This window comes from Castor canadensis, chromosome 6 (genome assembly GCF_047511655.1).
Source record: "Castor canadensis chromosome 6, mCasCan1.hap1v2, whole genome shotgun sequence".
Taxonomy (NCBI): Eukaryota; Metazoa; Chordata; class Mammalia; order Rodentia; family Castoridae; genus Castor; species Castor canadensis.
The window spans coordinates 72,692,896-72,713,399 of record NC_133391.1 but is presented as its reverse complement, the minus strand read 5'-3'; the positions used below and the strand labels follow the sequence as shown (position 1 = coordinate 72,713,399).

General features: G+C 39.3%; 1 protein-coding gene across 9 annotated transcripts in view; it reads right to left on the bottom strand.

Annotated features, from left to right (window-relative positions):
* The window catches only part of Ppp2r2b (protein phosphatase 2 regulatory subunit Bbeta), a 425,683-nt gene that overhangs the window by 117,849 nt on the left and 287,330 nt on the right, over window positions 1–20,504 (bottom strand). The window contains exon 1 of one of the 9 annotated variants that reach the window (XM_074076723.1): window positions 15,997–16,033. The exons of the other annotated variants lie outside the window; for them this stretch is intronic. Coding sequence (XP_073932824.1) covers window positions 15,997–16,018 — 22 coding nt within the window. The 5' untranslated portion in view covers window positions 16,019–16,033. Of the gene's footprint in view, window positions 1–15,996; window positions 16,034–20,504 lie in introns of those variants that run through there. 9 annotated transcript variants of the gene reach the window in all.

The window sequence follows — 20,504 nt, the reverse complement described above, 5'->3', positions numbered from 1 at the left end:
CTTGGGCACCTATGAGCTTGTATAGAGACAAAAAAGACAGATTTCTCTATGTCCTCTCCAATGAAAACTCTGGTGATGATGTTAAGACCGTCGAATTAGGATTCACCTAGATTTCAAATCCAGGTTTTGCAGCTCACTGGCTTTATGACCGCTTGCAATAAATTTCCCTCACCCAAACTCAAGTTTCTTCATCTGTAAAATGGGGACTTGTAGATTGTTGTGAGAATTACATAAGGATATAAGTAAATATTTTTTAGTTAACATTTATTGATTCAGTCATTTTCCTAAATAAAACATAGTCATACCCAAATAAACGCCCATGCTCTCAGCATTATCATGCAAAGCATCCAGCTTTGCCACTGACTCACAGGAAGCACCTAACATGTGCTAGATAATATTATCAGAGCTATTAAAGACAAGTGTACAGTGTCAGAGAGAGAGAGAGAGAAACCTATGCATTAGAAGGTAAAAATGAAGAAAGCAAGAAAAGTGGACTCATTGTGAGTCATATACATGTGCGCATACACACATACACACACACACACACACACACACACACACACACACGGAATGAATTTAATCCATAAGACATTCCCTAGGGAAATTCCATCACATCCCATTAACACAATCCCAAAGGCAAGAGCTGGCCTCTGATCTTTACATATTTAATATCTTTGAAAAAAATTCGGAAACCCTAATCATCTCAAAATGGTATACAAAGGCAAATGTATCTGGGAATTGCAGAAGCTTTCGACTTTAGTTCTTGCTCATAGAATTCTTTAATCATCATAATTCCTGGTGCTTCCTTTCAAACTTCTGACCTTAGGATAGCTCTTTGATTGCTCAACAGAATTTTGACAGCTAGCAAAAGAGAATACCGAGGAACAAGTTCTCAGTGTGTTCTTACACACTCATTTACAAGACAACGGTTTAATAATTCTAATTCATATACACTTCTATTCATGCAATCAATAATTCATAGCAATTCCTCTGCAGCATTTGTAGTGACAACAGAAAGGGCAAGATATTTCTCCTCTTCTCTTTGCCCTCCTTTCTTCACTTAGTCATGCCTGGAGCCTGGAGAGTTCAGAATCTCAAGAAAACAGTTTCCATGGTGATTCTTCCTTTGAGTACTCAACTGTATTTCGCTCTTTCTGGAGTGAATTAATGCTTCTTATTGCTTTCATGCTAAATATATTGAAGATTAGATTTGATTTCCTCTGCAGTGATACAGTTTTATCAAAAAATGGAAAGAAAAAACACAGCATGAAGAAACCGTATCTTTCTGCCACTACACTATCAGAAAGGGGGAAAAACCATTTCAGGAAAAAAATAACCAGCCACAAGGAAATGGATGCAGATGTGTGGAAGCTAGGAAATACATGCATGAATCTAAGTGGTAGAAACCCTGCCTTTAGAGAAAATGATCTTAATTCTTCCATATGTTGAAGGTGGTACAGGTTAACCATGAAACACTGAGTTACAAGAAATGCCCTGGTAACTCTTTGTATATACTATCTTCTTCTCAATACAGAAAAGACAAATCATATAGAACAAGGAAATCTTCAAACCCATGGTATCATACCTAGTTTATATTTTATTATGGAGAGTTCTGCTTTCTCTCTAATCTAAATAATTACCCTTCTTTCCTTGTCAAAATTATTAGGCAACTATCCTAAGACTCCCATAGCACCCTGAATTTCCTGAAATAGAACTTATTGCACTAATACCTACTAACCACTTGTTCATCCTCTCCATCAGATTCTATACGGTAGGGCCTGTGTTTGTCTTATTCACTGCTATACCCCTGTGTCCAGCACAGCATATGGGGGAATAGGAATTATAACAAGAAAACTACAAAAGGGAACCTTGAGACACTGAAGTCTCCTTTGTAAAGCATCAGTGGGCCGATAGGTTGGCTAGAGATGGAATCTTATGTAAATTCAAAACACTCACATCTCACAACAGCTACTTGGTCTTTACTGTCTCCTCTGCCCTGAGCCCTACTCTTTTCCTGTTTTGAGGCAATAAGGAGTTTAAGGGAAGAATCTGTGGGTAAAGAACAGGTAACATCCAATGAAAGCTCCTTCTTTACCATTACATAACCACTCACATAGCCTGGAGTTAAGTAATCACCAGGAAGTACTAACCAGGAAGAACACTGAGATTTCAGCCACTTTGAGTGAAACAGTGAGTAGAATCTATGTGCTACCAGGGACAAAGAGTTGAGGGCTAGAATTATTGACCCCAAAAGTTTATTATGGAGGAGGGATTCTTTTGGGGTCATCAGTATATTAGCCTACAGACACTTTTCATTCCAAAGACTGTGGATCCTCGGTTATGTTAAATGTATATATTTCTTTTTTAAAAACAAGACAGAAAGGTAGTTTATTAAGTTTAAAGGGTGGGATTATGAAGGTAGAATTTTTTGCTTATGTTTAAATTTTATTTTTGATTACTAATTATAGTGACAACAGCTAATATTTATCAACTAACCTGCTAGGTGTTCTTCTAAGTACCACACATGCATGAGGTTACTTTGTCCTCACAGAATTGTTTGAGTTGGTGCTATTATTTTCCATTTGACATATAAAGAAATTGAAACTTAGCAAGTTAGGCTTTAATCCTAAAACCGATTAATAGTTTAGTTAAGATTCATACCCATACAGTCTGTTTCTTGAGTCATTATCTAAACAACTGTACATTTCTGAATCTCAGGCTCTTGGAATCTTAGCTGAGAAAACTGCTTTACAAAGCATTTCCCACAGTCTCCTTCACTGCATAAATTACCCAAACTCCCTTATGTCACAAATGCCTTTGGGCAATATCAGGATGCATAGAGGGCCTTACAAGATTTTAGATCTCAAAAGGAAAACCAATTTTGTGACTATGTAAAAGCTGGACTCACACATCCTTGTAATTAGAATGTGCACTATGGCAGGAACCATTGGTATTCATGCTTCTGCTTCTGCAAGAGGGGACAATTGGAAGATGACTGGTACCTTCTTACATAAGTGTCTCTCCAGTGTTTTGAGGTGGGTCAACAAAGAGATTCTTTTAGAACTTATAAAACAACTTGCAGGAGATCCAAAACTTATCAGCTATACACCCTTTTATTCCATGGAAAAAAGTGGCAAGAACAAGGTCTCAATGTATTTGTTCACAGACACTTTTCATTCTAGAGTGTGGATCCCCTTGGCTGTGTTAAACATACACACATTAAAAAAAAAAAAGGCAGAGAGGAAGTCTAGTAAAGTTTAAATGGCAGGATTATGGGGGTAGCTTTTTTTTTTGCTTATTTTAAATTGACAAATAATAATTATATTTATGTGATGTTTCCATATATGTTTATAGTATAGAATAATTAAATCAAGTTAATTAACATATTCACCTACCATATTTATCATTTTTTTTCTGGTAAGACCTTTAAAATCCATTCTTTTGGCAATTTTGAAATATACAATATACTATCATTATCTGGTATCATCCTTCTGTGCAATTCATCTCTGAAACTTACTCCTTCTGTCTAACTAAAACCTGGGGCTGGAGGCATGGTTCAAGCAGTACAGCACCTGCCTAGCAAGAGCAAACTTCTGAGTTCAAACTCCACTACTGCCAAAAAAATTAAAAATAGAACTCTTTACCTTTGAATAATAACTCCCCAAACCTCTTCTCCTATCCCCTTGTGGCCATCCTTTACATCTTTCCTTCTATGAACTTGACTTTTTAAATTCCACATTAGTGAATTCATGAAGTATTTATCTTTCTGTGACTGGATGAAATTTTTTAATTTTACTTTTGCTTCTTTGACATAATTCTATGTCTCAGTTTTTGGCAATGAGCATTTAAAATTTTAAATATCATAAATAACTCATGTTTTTTAAGTGCAATGATTTTACAACAACAACAAAAGATCAAGGCAGGAAAGAGAGTGGTGTGGATTTAGTGTTACCTGTTTGAGCTCAGAATTACGAAGGGGAACAAAAAAGTTCTCATCTCTAGCATCACCATTACACTGTATGACACCTAAAAATGCAGTACTTTAAAATGTGATCCTTCTCCCATATTTAATAATAAGAGAAATTATTACTTATTACGCAGCAAAACCATGGGATAAATGTGTTTATTTTTTTCTTCCCAGAGGAGAGAACCAGTCAATGATTATGTGAGCCTGGACTCAGTGATTGTGTTTTTTACATATCCAGAGTCACAGACTTAACCAATCTCTGTGGGGCTGTCGGACTCCAGAGCCTGTGGGTTAACACTTTGCTTGCCTCCCCTTCCTGTGACAGAGCAATGCTCCAACGTTTGGGAAGATTATACTTTTATCATTAAAAAGTGGGTGCTCAGGGCAGCCTGATGAGCCATGGGAAGTCTGACCAGAACTACAACCAGAGATACTCTGCATTTCCCAAGAAACTGATGGAGTCTTAGAGGTTCTCAGTGGGGAGGGGAGGATGATTCTCCAAGCATCTCTGAGGTGTCAGCTCAGGGGGATAAGCACAGGGTAGATGTGTCTTCCTGCTGGAGCTACACGCAGCACACCAGCTGGCTCCTTTTCCAATCTCTCATTATTAGCCAGTCCAACAATCATATTTTGTTAATCTTCTCATAAATAAAATATTATGCATATGAAGACATATCCCTGATGGCAGGCGACACTCCAAGTAAGCTACAATAGATGAAAACAAAAAAAGGGGCATTTCAGGTATATACAATTATTGGCAGCTACCAACATTTAAAAATGTTTGTGACATCAGCAGGACTGTTGGGGACCTGCTGTGTGGTGCAACCCCAGGAACACAGCTTGCTATGGTGACCTTTTCAGGGTCTGATGGTATCTATTTCTCTGTTTGTAGTGCTGGGTAAAAAAGTGATTTGCAGAGACCTTAACTACACTGTGCCATATTCACTACTAAATCATTAGCACCTTACATAGCTCCAAGCCAAACTGCATTCTTCTCTTTCTTCACTTCCCTTTCCTTCCCAGAGTTTAACTGAGTAACTAAGAGCTCAGGTCTAAAGTCAGATGGATTTGGGGGTCAAAGCACAGTCTGCTACCTGTTGACTGTCAGATCATAGAAAATCTCTCCTCTTTCATAGGGTAGGGTGAGGAGGAAATGAGATCGGGTGAATAAAGGAGCTGGCACAGTGCCTGGCATCTGGTAAGTGCTTCCTAAATGTGTGTGTGTGTATGTGTGACAGAGAGAGAGAGAGAGAGAGAGAGAGAGAGAAGAGAAGGCAGGGGAGAAGAAAGGAGAGAAGATGGGAGGGAGGGAAGAGGACAGGAGAAGAGAGGAAAAAAGGACAGTAACATATGGCTGGAAAGAATTTGGGGGCAGAGTAAGTATGTCCGCTGAAATGTTCTTGATTTTCCTCCATGAGAAGTTTATCTTCTCACAACAGGGTCAGACTAATTTCTCTATCCATATTGTTGACTGTAGCTTTTCTTTTTTATCCAAAGTTAGAGCTATAAATATCTCCCAGTGCCTTGATGATTAAGGTAAGGTCCAAGGACTCTTTCCCATTTGCTGGCAGAAACAACCTTCTGTGGAGATGGCTGATGGATTGCAGAGATATTTATGACTCAGGCCTTCTGGCAAATCCCTGATGCTGACTCATCCATTACCCTAAGAGAGAATGGGCAGCTGAAACCATCTTTCATTTATTCCGTTTCTCAGCGAGGGCAAGAGGTCAAAGGTAAACCACTCAGCATAGGAGGAATGTGAGAGCCAGAATTTTGGTAACACTTTTTTGACCACAAGAGAAAAAGATTTGTAACAAAAATACTCACAAAAATGTTTGCAAAGTCCTTGTCAGTACAAGTGCTGTGACATTTCTGGATGATAATATTCTGTCTGATGCCTCAGGCTTTCAGCTCCAAACACACAGAAACTATCATTTCCCCACAGAGCAAGAGAAAACCAAATGACAGTTGATGGAAAGGAAGGATGGACAGAGATAGAAAGGAGGCATGATCTGGAATTGCACAGTGACAATGGCCTTGAAATCAAGAATAAGTAGCAGCCTTGCAGAAACAGAAGGGGTATAAAAGTCTTCATAAAACAATAAAGGTAAAATTTGTCATTCTTACCATGAATGATAACACTATTAATACTATCATTATTATCACACTACAATCACCAGTAAATCAAACAACAAACTGTACTAAATTCAGGAAATTTAGGAATATTGAAAAAAGTTCAAGAAGAAATACTAATAGCTGACAACAACTTGAACATTTTGGGTCAGGACCTGGGCTATAGACTCTAAGTGCAATCTTTCATTCAATCCACAAACAATACTAGGAGATTGAACACTTCTCTACTTCTATACCCACTTTATAGCTGGGGAACCCCAGGCTTAGAGAGGTTAAATAACTTGTTCATGAGCACACAGTTAGCTGAGTAAACTGATTCTCAAACAACCCATCTTCTGGTATATGCTGTTTCAGCGAAGAAGAGTTCCATTGAAAACAATGCCATCCACTGCTCATAAATTATTGACATATACTCACTCCACATTTAAGTACTCAGCATGTCTTGGTTCTCGACACAGGCAAAAAATTCAGGGCAAGGGTGGACTTCTGTACCACTGTGAGCTGTTAGTATTACTTCTTTTACAAATGTAACCAGTAGAGATGCTGTACCCGCTATTCAGCAACTCACATGCAGCTCTTCAACAGGCATTCTAAATAAACGGATAAGAGCTGTCCATAAGCATGTTTTCAGCAAGTAGTAATTCTGGATATTAGAGAAAGATGACAGGAAACTGAGCTGTTACTTCTAAGCTTGTACTAGTTTTAGGTTAAACTTCCTTCAAGAAAGTCAAGAATTGGCATTCAGTTTGAGAAGGGACAGGGTAGATTTGAGACAAAGAAAGTACACACACACACACACACACACACACACACACACACACTACTTACTCAGGAGTATAGGGCTGTGATTACTTCCATCAGTGAATTCTGCTTGTCAGAGACCCAGTTCTTCAGGGTCTTTAAAACATACTGGTTGGATGGTACTCATCTTCTGAATTGAATTTTAGATTGAATCATGGCACTAATAATGTACGATTATTAGTCATAGCAGTGGAGGTAACACTAGTAGTGACAGGAGTAATAGCAGTAAAAATATCTAACATTTACTGATAATTCCAGGTACTGTTTTATTTGTTGCAGTGCTGGCGATCGAACTCTAGGTCTCATACATGCTAGGCAGTCACTCTACCACTGAGTTAAACCCTCAGGCCCTCTAGGTACTCTTTTAACTGCTTTGCTTATATTTCCTCATAGGGTTGTTATGAAAGTAAGATAAGTTAGATACTCTTATTACCTGGCTTTAGCAAATGGAGGAATTATGTAGGTGTCCTATTTATAATATCTCATACGGTCTTTCAATTACTTATGTTCTTTATTATTCCTACTCAATAAATTAGGAAAGTGAGGTACAGACTAGTGAATTGCTCATGGTCCCATAAGTAAAAGGCTAAAGAACTGGAATTCACTTCCAGGATTATTTGATTACAAAGCTCAAATTCTAAACTGCTCTGTTACACTTTTGATAGCAGTAACCTCCCTTATCCTGGACACTCCAGACACCACACACACTTCTTTCTCCCAATCTGCCTGTCCTAGTAGGACTGAGTCATACAACACGCCTCAGTGTTGTCTGCTATCCAATGGGATAAAATCAATGCCCACCTCAAAGAACTGGTATGACAACTGAACTCCTGCTAACTCATGGAAACTGCATGGTGCTTCTTACAAAGACCAGACATCCATTTTGGATCTGACTACCTTACCCTTTCCCTCCTCATGGCATTTCCTCCCTAAGCCCTGAAGGAAGCTGAGGGTGACTTTCCCCAGGAGAATCAGCAAGGGGCAAGGGTTAATGTGCAGAAGATGAACTGAGCTGCAGGAGAGGGAGACGAGTGGGGAAGTGCTTTGGATTCCATTGCTGGGAACCTCCATCTTTTTATTATTTGTATAAATCACTTGGCTTTGAAGACACCACAGGCCAGGCCTCCAAGTGTACTGATGAAAATAAATTGGGTAATGCAATAAATAATGGGTAAAACCAGGCTGCCAAATGAAGAAGGATTTACATCATTTAAATCCTAGGCTATGAGATGTGAAATCCAGTTTAATACTGATAAGTGTGCGATAATAACTCTTAGCAAATATTCCCTTCCCACCAAACGCCCCCACTGCAACCTTCCAGCTCCTTTGCCCGCCCCTTGTAAACAGAAAGGGAAGCCTGAGGGGATTTGCAGAATGAAAAGGGATGGTATATACTGACCAGAAATGAGCCCAAGTTATTACATAATAATCCCAGATGCCTCCGTTGGGTTTAAACCAACTATGAAGAGCTAATAGAATGCAGTAAGGTTCAATTAGCTCCAAAAGAGATTCTAAATCAGAGCAGGTTTTATACTACTAAGTTGGATGGGAAAAAGAAGACGATCACAGTTGGGTGTAATGAAAAATGGAATTAGGGACCATAAACCCATGGACGTGGCTGTGGTTGGCTATGGAGTGGTCTGAGGGTGGAGTTGATGCTGAGGGACACTTGTGACAACAAGAGACAGCTTAGTTATCAGATGGCCATTGTCAGGACTCAGAAACACAGCACTGAAAGCCTGAAAGATTCAGGGTCTTACCTGACAGCACTGGAATTTCAGGAATTTTAATAATCGGCTGTTGCTTGATATGATGATGAATTATTTTGCTCCTTCAACAAATATTTATTAAACACCACATATGTGCCTGGCATCGTTCTAGAAGAATCATTGCATAAAACAAACTGTGATGGTGACAATAACTCACAAGTGAGTATTACACTGTGCCACACAGTTCACATGCGTTCATTCCTGTAATCCTCACAACAATATACAATATAGTTACTGCTATCACCATCATTTTATAAACAAACAAACTGAAGCTCAAGAGAGACTAACTTGCCCAAGATCATATAGGAAGGAATGATGCTGACATCCAAACCCCATCTGTTTACAACCCTTCTGCTTCCAAATGAGGAAGGAAGTCACAGCAGGCATCATGAGAACTGTGGACATCTCTTCCACCTTCCGCCAGGCCACTGGTACCATCTTCTGTCCTAGATATGTACCTAGGTACATTTCACAAGTCACGTGTGAACGAGAGGGAATTTAGAATGTTCTGGATCTGGCATAATCTGGTATTCACCACCGTAAGGGGTGAAAGCAGGATTGAAGCTTTGTGCTTTCCCTTCTGCTCAGGCATTGCCTTTGGGCCATGTTTCACATCTCCAACTGGTTCATTTTAGAACCAACAACTTCTTTAGCCTGGCACTGCCCAAGGGAAGTAATGGAAGTCAGTCATATATATAATTTTAAGTTTTTTAGTAGTAACATTAAAAAAGAAACAGATAAATTAATTTAATAATATATTTTATTTAACCAAATTTATTAAAAGTTTCATTTCAACATGTAATGAATATTTAAAAATTAAGTTTTACTACACTTTTTCATACTAAATCTTTAAATCCTGGCATGTATTTTATGCACACAGCACACCTCAATTTGGAATAGCCATATTTTTTTTTTATTATTCATATGTGCATACAAGGCTTGGGTCATTTCTCCCCCCTGCCCCCACCCCCTCCCTTACCACCCACTCCACCTCCTCCCTCTCCCCCCAACCCCCTCAATACCCAGCAGAAACTATTTTGCCCTTATTTCTAATTTTGTTGTAGGGAGAGTATAAGCAATAATAGGAAGGAACAAGTGTTTTTGCTGGTTGAGATAAGGATAGCTATACAGGGAGTTGACTCACATTAATTTCCTGTGCGTGTGTGTTACCTTCTAGGTTAATTCTTTTTGATCTCACCTTTTCTCTAGTTCCTGGTCCCCTTTTCCTATTGGCCTCAGTTACTTTTAAGGTATCTGCTTTAGTTTCTCTGCGTTAAGGGCAACAAATGCTAGCTAATTTTTTAGGTGTCTTACCTATCCTCACCCCTCCCTTGTGTGCTAAAGCTTTTATCATGTGCTCAAAGTCCAATCCCATTGTTGTGTTTGCCCTTGATCTAATGTCCACATATGAGGGAGAACATACGATTTTTGGTCTTTTGGGCCAGGCTAACCTCACTCAGAATGATGTTCTCCAATTCCATCCATTTACCAGCGAATGATAACATTTCATTCTTCTTCATGGCTGCATAAAATTCCATTGTGTATAGATACCACATTTTCTTAATCCATTCGTCAGTGGTGGGGCATCTTGGCTGTTTCCATAACTTGACTATTGTGAATAGTGCCGCAATAAACATGGGTGTGCAGGTGCCTCTGGAGTAAGCTGCGTCACAGTCTTTTGGGTATATCCCCAAGAGTGGTATTGCTGGATCAAATGGTAGATCAATGTCTAGCTTTTTAAGTAGCCTCCAAATTTTTTTCCAGAGTGGTTGTACTAGTTTACATTCCCACCAACAGTGTAAGAGGGTTCCTTTTTCCCACATCCTCGCCAACACCTGTTGTTGGTGGTGTTGCTAATGATAATGGAATAGCCATATTTTAAGTGCTCAGTAGCTATGGGCAGTGAGCTTTAGCTGCACTGTGTGTGTGTGTGTTCATTAACTTGTCCTGACTAGATTTTATGAGCTGTGCCATACCATTAGGTATGCCAGCATTAAAGCTTGTACTCTTTCATCCATCCCATTTATGTTTCCCCTCTATTTTAGTTCTTGCAGGGTTCCCTTATCCCCTAATGGTGATGCACAGAGCCTCTCCAATGCTTACTAAGCAGACAGGACTTTGCCCAATCAAATGAATTATATAGATGGTAAACTCATCTGGATGTTATAATTATTGATGTCTACAACTTCTTTGACTGTTTCTAGACACCTATTCAGACCTGGAGACTGTGTTCAACCTTGGAGATTGTCAAAATAGGCGAGAAAGACTTACCATGGAGTGTTTAATACTCTTAAGTCTATGAAAAGCCTTAGATTAACAGAAAGACTGGATTGTAAATGACTTTAAATGTTATGTTATCATCTTCACTACATCATTTAGCATTAAATTAAATACCATATGGATTTCATATGGAGAACTCTTGTGTCCCCAACAGAGGATTCTTGAAAGAGGAAACATACACCTTACTCCCCAAAGCATTTTGCAAATTGCTAAGTAAATGACAGTTGAAGTTGAACATCTCTTAGTTAGCTAGACTTTCTTTGTTTCTACTTCTTTGCATATGAAGTAATCAAGAGGCTTCTTATGGGCAATGAGAAACTTGGCTAAATGGTGTTCTAATTATAGTCCATACTTCTCAGAGATTACAGAAGTAGGAGGGTTCTTGATCTAGCTTGTACTAGAAAGTCTTAGATGAATTATGTTGATGTCTTTTAAAAGTAAGTTTATTAATAACTAATTCAAATTTTATGGAGCAACTATTAGTCGTTACCTGGTATCACTAGAACTACGAATGTGATAGTCCTGCTCTTAGGGATATCACAGTGGTGAGGGACACAGGCACATGAAGAAGGAATTGTAGCAACTGTAATATCATATGATAGGAACTAAGATAGGGATAAACATAGAGTGCTGTGTAACATAGACAGGAAATGTATCTAAATGGAAATTCGAGAAATCAAGGGAATTTCCCTGGAGAAAGACCTCAAGTCTAGAGTCAGAGGACAAATGAAAATCCTTCTGGCCTAACACAGAAGATGGAAGAATGGAGTATACAAAATTGAGGGGTTAACTCACAAGAAGAGTCACAGAGTACAGCGCGTTCGGGAGCCAGGAGAGACTTGATTATAATGGGAGCATGAGGTACCATGGCTGGCAAAGGAAGGAAACATGTCCAGATGGCATTGGGGATGTGAGCTTGAGGCTCAGGATGAAAGTCTTCATGGGTGATGGGAAGAAAAGAATTTAGGGAGAGAAGTCAGAATTCTGTTTTAAGATCATATTATTGCAGCCCTTGCTATGTTTTATTATGGTGCTTCTCATATTCTATGGTCCTGTTTTTCTGTCTGTCTGTATGCTATACTGAGATCCTTAATACAAGGACTTCTATGTTTGTCTTTGTATCCCCAGTGTAAAAATACAGTATCTGCTGAATAGTTGATGCTTCATATATATATATAGAAAGAGAGAGAGAGTGTGTGTGTGTGTGTGTGAGTGAGTTTTGTGGTTTGAACTCAGCACTTTGCATTTGCTAGGCAAGTACTCTATCACTTGAGTCACATCCCCAGCCCTTCAATACTTATTTTTATGTGAGAATCTTGGTAGTCTGTAGAGGCTGTAGAGGTAGTCTGTAGGACCAGAGAGTCCTTACCTAGAATCCTTGGACCTCCTGAAATTACATGCAAAAATTTGGGTACAGATATGGGCAGTATTTTTGAAGAGTGAGGGATAATCGCTTTCATCAGATTTTCAAGGGGTACAAGACCTCCAAGATTACAAAGACTGAATAAATGAGAGCCCTTGGAAAAGAAACACAGTTTTGGAGCCCTCTAGCTAGAGAAGATTTTTCAGGTGTAAAGCATTAAATGCCAGTTCACATCAAATGTAGAAAAATGAACAGGTACATGTGGATCTAAGCTTTCCCAAGTGAAGGAGAAGTAGAAGTAGTTAAAAATTGAACGGGCAAGATTGCTGTGGCTTGGATATGAAATATCTCCCACAGGCTTGTGTGTTGAAGGCTTGGTCTCCAGCTGGTGGTGCTATTTTGGAAGGTGGTAAAAACTTGAGGATGTTGGGGACGTGCCTTTGAAGGGTAAATCTTGTTCCTGCCCCCTTCCTTCCTCCTTCCTCTCGCTGCCTCCTGGCTACCACGAAGTGAATAATTCTTCTCTACCATGTCTTTCCACCATGATGCTCTGCCTCACCACAGGCCCAGAAACAACGGAGCCAGTTGACCATGAATTGAAACCTATGAACCCGCAAGCTAATACAGATATCTTTCCTCCTTTTAAACTGTTTCTCTCCAGTATTTGTCACAGTGACATAAAACTGTCTAACATAATGGTGTTTGCAGAAAAAAGTATCTTGAAGATGACTGATAGCTCCCCAGTCCTTAAAGAAGAGTGTTCTGAGTGGATGGAAGGAGCTTTGGAGGAGAGGCATCAAGGATAAGTAAGGAGCTTTGAAGACACCATTGGAAGAGGCCAGTCTAAATGAAGAGCCCTGTGAGTTATACAACTCAAGGAAGGGACGTTATTATCTCTTGAAGGAAAAGCTCTTATGAAACCCTTTCTTTCTCTTCCACAAATTTGGGTCTGCCAAGTTAAAAGTAATATCCATAAATGAGATCACGTACAAACATACATAGAAAACAAAGTTTTTGATAGTCATTTAAATGCTTATGACATTATTTATATTGTCTGATTTTTTTCATAAGGAACATGTATAGAAGAACATTCCATTTTAAGGAAATAATGCAAAAATTAGTGTTTTAAGGTAAAGAAGATCATGGGAAGGAACAGTACTTCTCAAATTATGTTTCACACATCATCTTCAATAAAGGAACACATAAAACGCAGATTCCTAGGTCCTGTCCAAGTTCTGAATCAGACTCCATAGAAACAGGACCAGGGAATCAGCCATTTAAAAAACTCTCCAGAAATTCCTCTGCTCATCACAGAGATTTGGAAAATATGTGGTTGATAAAGACAAAGGAAGTTTCAAACCTAACAGACAACCTTTCTTCTCCATGTATGTATGTGCCTGGACTTTAAGAGAATGGGAACAGAGCTTGACACAATGTCACAACTTTAGGAAACTGACTTTTCAGTCATCTGCAACATTTTTATACACTTAAAATGTACTTCTGCCAAGTAGTACATGCTTGTAATCCCAGCACTTGGGAAGTAGCAAGTAGGAGGTTGCTCACAAGGTTGAGCCAGACTGGGCTATATAGTAAGATCCTGTCTCAATAAACCAAACAAAACACAAAAATGTGTTTATGATCTGAAGTTGGAAGTGTTTGTAGTAGGAGAAAGGAGACAGCATGAATTATGAGCTGACAGCATTGTATATCCATACAAATCCCATGGAGTATGAAACCCCTCACAATATCTTTGCAGAAAGCATATTTCCTCTTGGACATGCAACTATTTTCCTCTCTCTTACCACTCTGTAAGGTAGGCTAGATTAATAACTAGGGAAAATCACAACCACCCAAGGGCCACCTCTCAGGAGATGGTGAGCAATACTCAGAGCTCTGGGGACCATATCAGGTTCGTTAGAGTTAACACTCTTGCCTGAGCTGGAAAGCCGGGTTCCAATACTGAGTCCATGATTTTAGGTCACCTACCTTTTAATTTATTCTCTCATGTCATATTTGGCACACCCTTGTATGTTGTCCTAAATTCTTTATCCTAAATTTCTTTTTGAAACAGTGGAGTAAAAAATATTCTAGGTCAACAATTGTACTTTTGACAGATTGGTATCAGCCTAGTTTCCAAACAGAAGCAGGTAGACCAAATGCAGTTTGTGTTTCTAGGTAAGAAATTGTTTTTTAGTGTGTGTGTGTGTGTGTGTGTGACAGGAGACTAACTTGTTGTATGCACCTCACTGGTGATTCTTCATGAAGGTAATAGGATTCCCTTAATCGAGCCCATTAGACTATCTCCTTGTAATTATCTCCAGGGCCAATCTGTCTGTGTAATGGGCTCTGGAGGAATCAAACCTTCACGTCTTACAAAGGAAAATGTTGTGTATGTGTCGGAAGGAAGCCATTCTGAAGAATTACTGGCGAACCATCTCAACAACAGCCAAGGGGATTTTGCTTTGATTCTGGAGGAAATTGTTGGATTTGGGACTTTATTGCTCCAAAGGGTATTTCTTTCTTCATGGGCTTTTTAATAAATCTAAAATGTGCATGATGCCAACGGCACGGGGACTCTGTGCCATCTGGTAAGGCTGGGCAGGCTGTTGCCTGCCTGTTTGATGTATGGGAGGACATCAGAGTCTTAAGGCTGAGAGATTGCCAAAACTCTGGATGCTTCGAGTGTAACTAGTGACTAGCTCTGTTGCTTCACTGAATTGGGCTGGCCAAATGTCCTGGTTCCCCTTACCTGGATCATTAATATTTTGACGTTGCAGACATGTATAATAAGTTTATAGTCAGTGCTACTTGATATTCACACTATGTAATGATATTCTGATTTCTTCATTCCTTATTTTTTTATTTTGTAAATTATTCATGTGCAAGATAGAGAATGGACTTAAAATGAAATTAAAATCAATAAAAACTATGAATTAAATAATGATGGAACTTAGTAAGGAATAATAGTAACTATCATGAGTTGAATGTGTGCTCCCAAACTTAGATGGTGGAGCCCTTATCCCCAATACCTCAGAATGGGACTTAAATGGGAAACAGGGTCATTGCAGAAGTAATTATTTAAGAGGAGGTCATTAAGGTGGGTCCAATCCAATATGACCAATGCCCTTATAAAAACAAGAAATTAGGACAAAGAGATGCGCACACAGGGAGAACCCCATTTGAGCGTGAAGGTGTAAGTGGGGGTGATAATAGCTATAAGCCAGGGAATGCCGAAGGGTGTCAGTAAGCCACAGAAGCTAGGAGAGGGGCCTAGATCCATTCTCTGTCACAGTCTTCAGAAAGAACCAACCTTACTGATACCTTGACTATGGACTTCTTTTGTCCTGAACTATGGGACAATAAATTTCTGTTCTGTAAGCCACCCAGTTCATTGTACTTTGCTATGGTAGCCCTAGCAAATGAACATAGTAACATGAACCAGTGCTTTGTTTATATCATTTAATCATTTTTAACAATGGCTTTTGGTCTGAAGAGTGGCATAAATTATTAACAGGTGGGAAATGGCTAGGTGGGTATATGGGAAGAAATCTTTGCCTTTTTATCACCAACAGTACATTCATAGGATTTTCAACATATACTGATCTGAAAGGGCTTGGGTAATGATACAGTATTTACACATTTTCTTCATATGTAACTTTGCCAAAAATCTGTAAAAGTATTACCTGAGGCTAAAGGAAGCATCATACTCAGGATTCTCACCAGCTGTGATGCACAGAAGATGCCCTTTTCAAGAGAAGAAAAAGGTAAGGTGGCTTTACACTCTAGACTAAATACTATAGCCACTTCCCCTGGCAAAGTCTAATGCAATTCAAATTTCTCCAGGACTAAAGTTCTTTTGTGCTTAATTTTTTTTAAAAGACTCATTGCCTTTCAGATTCTGTTTAAAACTTATTTAAAATCCACTTCCTGTCAAGTTTATTTTCCCTAAGCTTCCTTCCAATAGTTCCCTTTGCAGTTCAAGGAAGCAAACAGCACTAAATTACAAAGGCAAGAGGGGAAGGAACCATTAAACCAAATTACAAGTTAAAATGTGCCCCAAATATGACAGTCACAAAATCACTGAGAAAGTACTGGACCCAATCAATCTGCCTCCATAGTGAGTGATTTGCAGGCAGGATTGCCAAGATTAAAACTAGGACTGACGACATGCAAAAGTGGGCCCAACTGACCTTATTGATTCTTCCCCACTGAGAAAGAATCACAGGTTAGAAGGCAGAAATCAATTCAGCTGCACTAAGTTAAGCCAAGTGTAGATTTACTTGTACCATGCCTAGAAATCACTTTATAAAGTGGCAAGAAATTAACTATATGCAAATGTACATGCTGGTTTATAAATGAAAGTAGGTACCTGCTCCTTCTTCCTTTTAATAATAATTTAAAATCTGAAATAAAATGGAATAGGACATATACTGTTCCTACATTTGCTCCTACCCTCCATTTTGGCCCATTTGTTTTTTTTTTTTTTAATAAGGGGGGTTATTTGTGTTAACTTGGCCACTTCAACTGTACCCAGATTTCAGGATGCAGTGACAGAGAAGACATGGGTATATCTCTGCAGCCAAAGAAGCAATAGAAACCATTTGCTCTTGAGAAAATTATCCTTTTTGGTTTTTAGATTAAAGGAAGCTGGCCCTTAGGCTTCAGCACACCATGGGGAACACAAGATTCGTTCTCTTTCCTCCTCTACTGAGAACTCATAGGCTTTCAGAATGAACAATGGGTGGAAAACACTGCCCTTCCAGCAGTGAGAAATGTGAAATTCCACTCCTACCCTCCCATGTGTCACCAGGGAGCCATCCTGTGTGTTCATCAGTACTGGGATATGAGCCAGGCAATCATTTGTACTCAGGGGCTCAGCCTTAACCTAAAAAAATCACCAGAAGAGCCAAAGGGGCTCCTCCTCATTCCTGATCTCTAAGCAACAAAGAGCAACACATTTTACTGCAAGCAATTGTTTGTGGTTCTGATGGAGAATAGCTTAGAGCTTGTTTTCCCTTTAGACAGGCCGTCTATCTCCTTCTGAGCCTGCCTTGCCTGCTAAGACATGTGCCCTCTACGTAGCTTCATGGTCATTCACAGCCATTGAGGCATTTTAAATGCATTGCTGGGCCTCTGGTGGGTGGCCTGTAAACCAACAAAAGTATCAGTATCAAACACACATGGTCAGCATAGAGATCAGGTGGTTACAAGACCAAGGGTCAAATTTATATTCCATTTAGAATATAAACTATCCGTTCCTGATTTTATGAGAAAATAAATCATTAACTCAAATCCTTCAGTTGTTCAAAGCTGGGTACAGAGGCAACAGGAGGCTTCTTTGTCTTTGCCCTCCCTCATGTGGCTACAACTCTGAAATGTGCTTGGGGGAGATGGGTAGGGAGAGGTGGAGAATGGAACGATGTGAAAAACACTGGACCAAAGCCAGCAGAGCTGGGTTCCTATCCAAGTTCTCCACTTGGTGGTCTTCTGCATTGAGTCAGTGCTATACCCTCACCAAACCACAGCTCCCTCAACAATAAACTGAGAGGCAGGATTTCAAACAATATTTCAAGCTTTTGAGCTCTTTGCTCATAAATGAGATAATAAAGACCTGATTCACAGAGTTATACAGATCTAATAAACATGATAGCATTTGGTAAGCCATTAAATGACAATGTTAGTTATTGCCATATAGACAAGAGAAAACTCTTATGGACTTTATCATGGCACAATTATTAGGGTCTCCCAAAATAAGTCACTGAATGGCTTTGAACTTTGATTTCCTATCTAAACTGCTTGTCTTCTCCAAGAGGAGAAAATGAGGTAAAGGATTTGCTTTAAAACCATAAATTATCACAGAAATCCAAGCAACCATTATTTAGAGAACCATTTTGACTTCTGGCACTATGATGCACACGCTGTTAGTTCTTGGCTCAATGTCAGATTTTAATTGGCCTGGCTATGAGAACCTTATAGAGCTATTATATGCTACACCTGTGATGGCCATGCAGCATGTTAATCAAGACAATTAGGTTGGGGACCCAGAGAACAGCTCTCACCACTATGCATAATCGTCCTCACTTTGGGAAGGAAATTAACAGCTGCTTTATGGTCTCTCATATTATCTCACTTTCTCTGAGAGAGATCCCAAACAGGTCCACCTAAACTAAACAACACGCATTACCAGTGCCCAGAATGACACCACATCTGTGAAGACATACTAACTTTGAAACAGCTTTTGGGCTGGGAGTCACATGTCCCAATCATTGTATACAACAGTCAGTTGGTGACAACCAGAATCAGGGACAAGAAAATTGATCTCTCTTAAGTGATATATTGTAGCAAAAAAAAAGGAACAGGAGGAAGAGCACACCAATTTAGCTCTCAAAGTACTCATCCTCTAGCTTGCAAAAGGAGAAGAACAAGGCTTTTGGAACAAAACAACTCTGTCTGCCCCTAAGATGCCCAATGAAACTACAAAGTCCTTTGAATATTTTCCTCCCTGTCATCCCTCCCCACCATGTGACTCTCTTTTAAGAAGCATGACGAATATATTTGGTTATTGGGTTTCTTCTCACCCACAGGCAAAGCAGCCTGAACTGATAATCAGTGATTTTAAAGGAGGGACAAACTAATCGTAAGGTTCTGCACTTAATCCTGTGGATTCGGGCACTCTGGAGAGTCTAAGGCCCATGGGAAACTCAAGCTCAGGGAGGCAGTCTAGCCAGCCTGAGTGACAGAGCATGATTTGCACTGAGGGCTCTCGGCTCCAAGGCTTTTCTACATCATGCTGCTGTCATCTGTGGAAAAAGTATTATTCAAAGGGCTCGGGCCAACCTCAACTTATTTCCAAGACCCCAGAACTTATCATAGGCTTGCCATTTAGGTGCTTATTGTAGAATCTGATTTGAGAAGTGCTTCCTAAATTGCTTAAGATCTGTAAAATACCAGAAACTGAAAGGTCCTGTATCCCACTCCCAGTCATCTTCTCTGTCACCGCTGAGTCAGAGGAAACAGCTCTTGTCCCCGAAAGATGGTCTATTTGACTGTGAGACCACCCTGGGGACATTGGCATATACACCATTAGGTGGATCGTTTCAGCTGGAAAGATCCCAAGAGACTGGCCCTTGGTCTGGATCTATTTTGTTTTGTCTGGACAAGGTCAGAATAAACCATTATACCTATAGTTCCCAATCTATGCACCAAGACAACCAAGGGTATTGGGGTGCTGCAGGGTATTTTAAATTTTGAGGGAGTGGTAGAGTGCTTACCTAGCATGCACAATGCAACAGTACCCTGGGTTTTATCTCCTACACCAAAAAAAAAGAAAAAGAAAACAGTGATATTCAACATCCGCCCAATGCTATAAGAACTACTAAATGAGGCATCCCTTTTAATAACAGTGCATCTTCACAAAGCTGGATTTCCAGTAGTTAATATAGTAGACGTGGGTGTCTGTGGGTAAATGGTTCCAAGGAGACCACGATGGAAGAAAACCATGAATGCTTGGGATGCCTAGAGTTCAGTGCTGTTCTGCACAAACTTCATTCACTTTTCTCGTGACACTGCCCAACTTCCACTAATGACGGGCCATCTTGCATCAAATGTCAAAATTTCACTTTACCATCTAAATGAAGCACTTAACTTTTACCTTGCTTTTTGGGTACCATTTGCTTTGGGGAGGTCTATTTTCACAAAAATAAGGGCAGTGAAACAGCAGCTCCCACAATGATTTAAACACAACTGACAATAGTGCAGATTGACTGAGAACTTCTCTACATCAACTGATTGCATAATTTGTGCACAAGAATTTAAAATTTTTGTTTTTTATTTTTTTACTTCTATTTATTATTGTTTTGGCTGCACTTGGTCAAAACCATGTGTAATAAATCCACAAATAAGGTAGGCTCACTATATAACTGAAAACAAGTATGCATCCAAATCAATGTGGAACACATAACGAGGGTGGCAGCAACCAATTAAACGCCAAGATTTAAGAAGCTGTGACAGTAACAGGGGCACATGTTTCATTTTGAGTAATTATAGTTAAAAATCAAGTTAATACATTATTTCAACAATTTTATGTGTATTATTTTTCAAAAAATTACTGAATGGTTAGGTACACAATTTTATTAAATAGTTTGGACCTATCAACTTAATAAACAACATCGTTATTAATTTCTTTTGACCC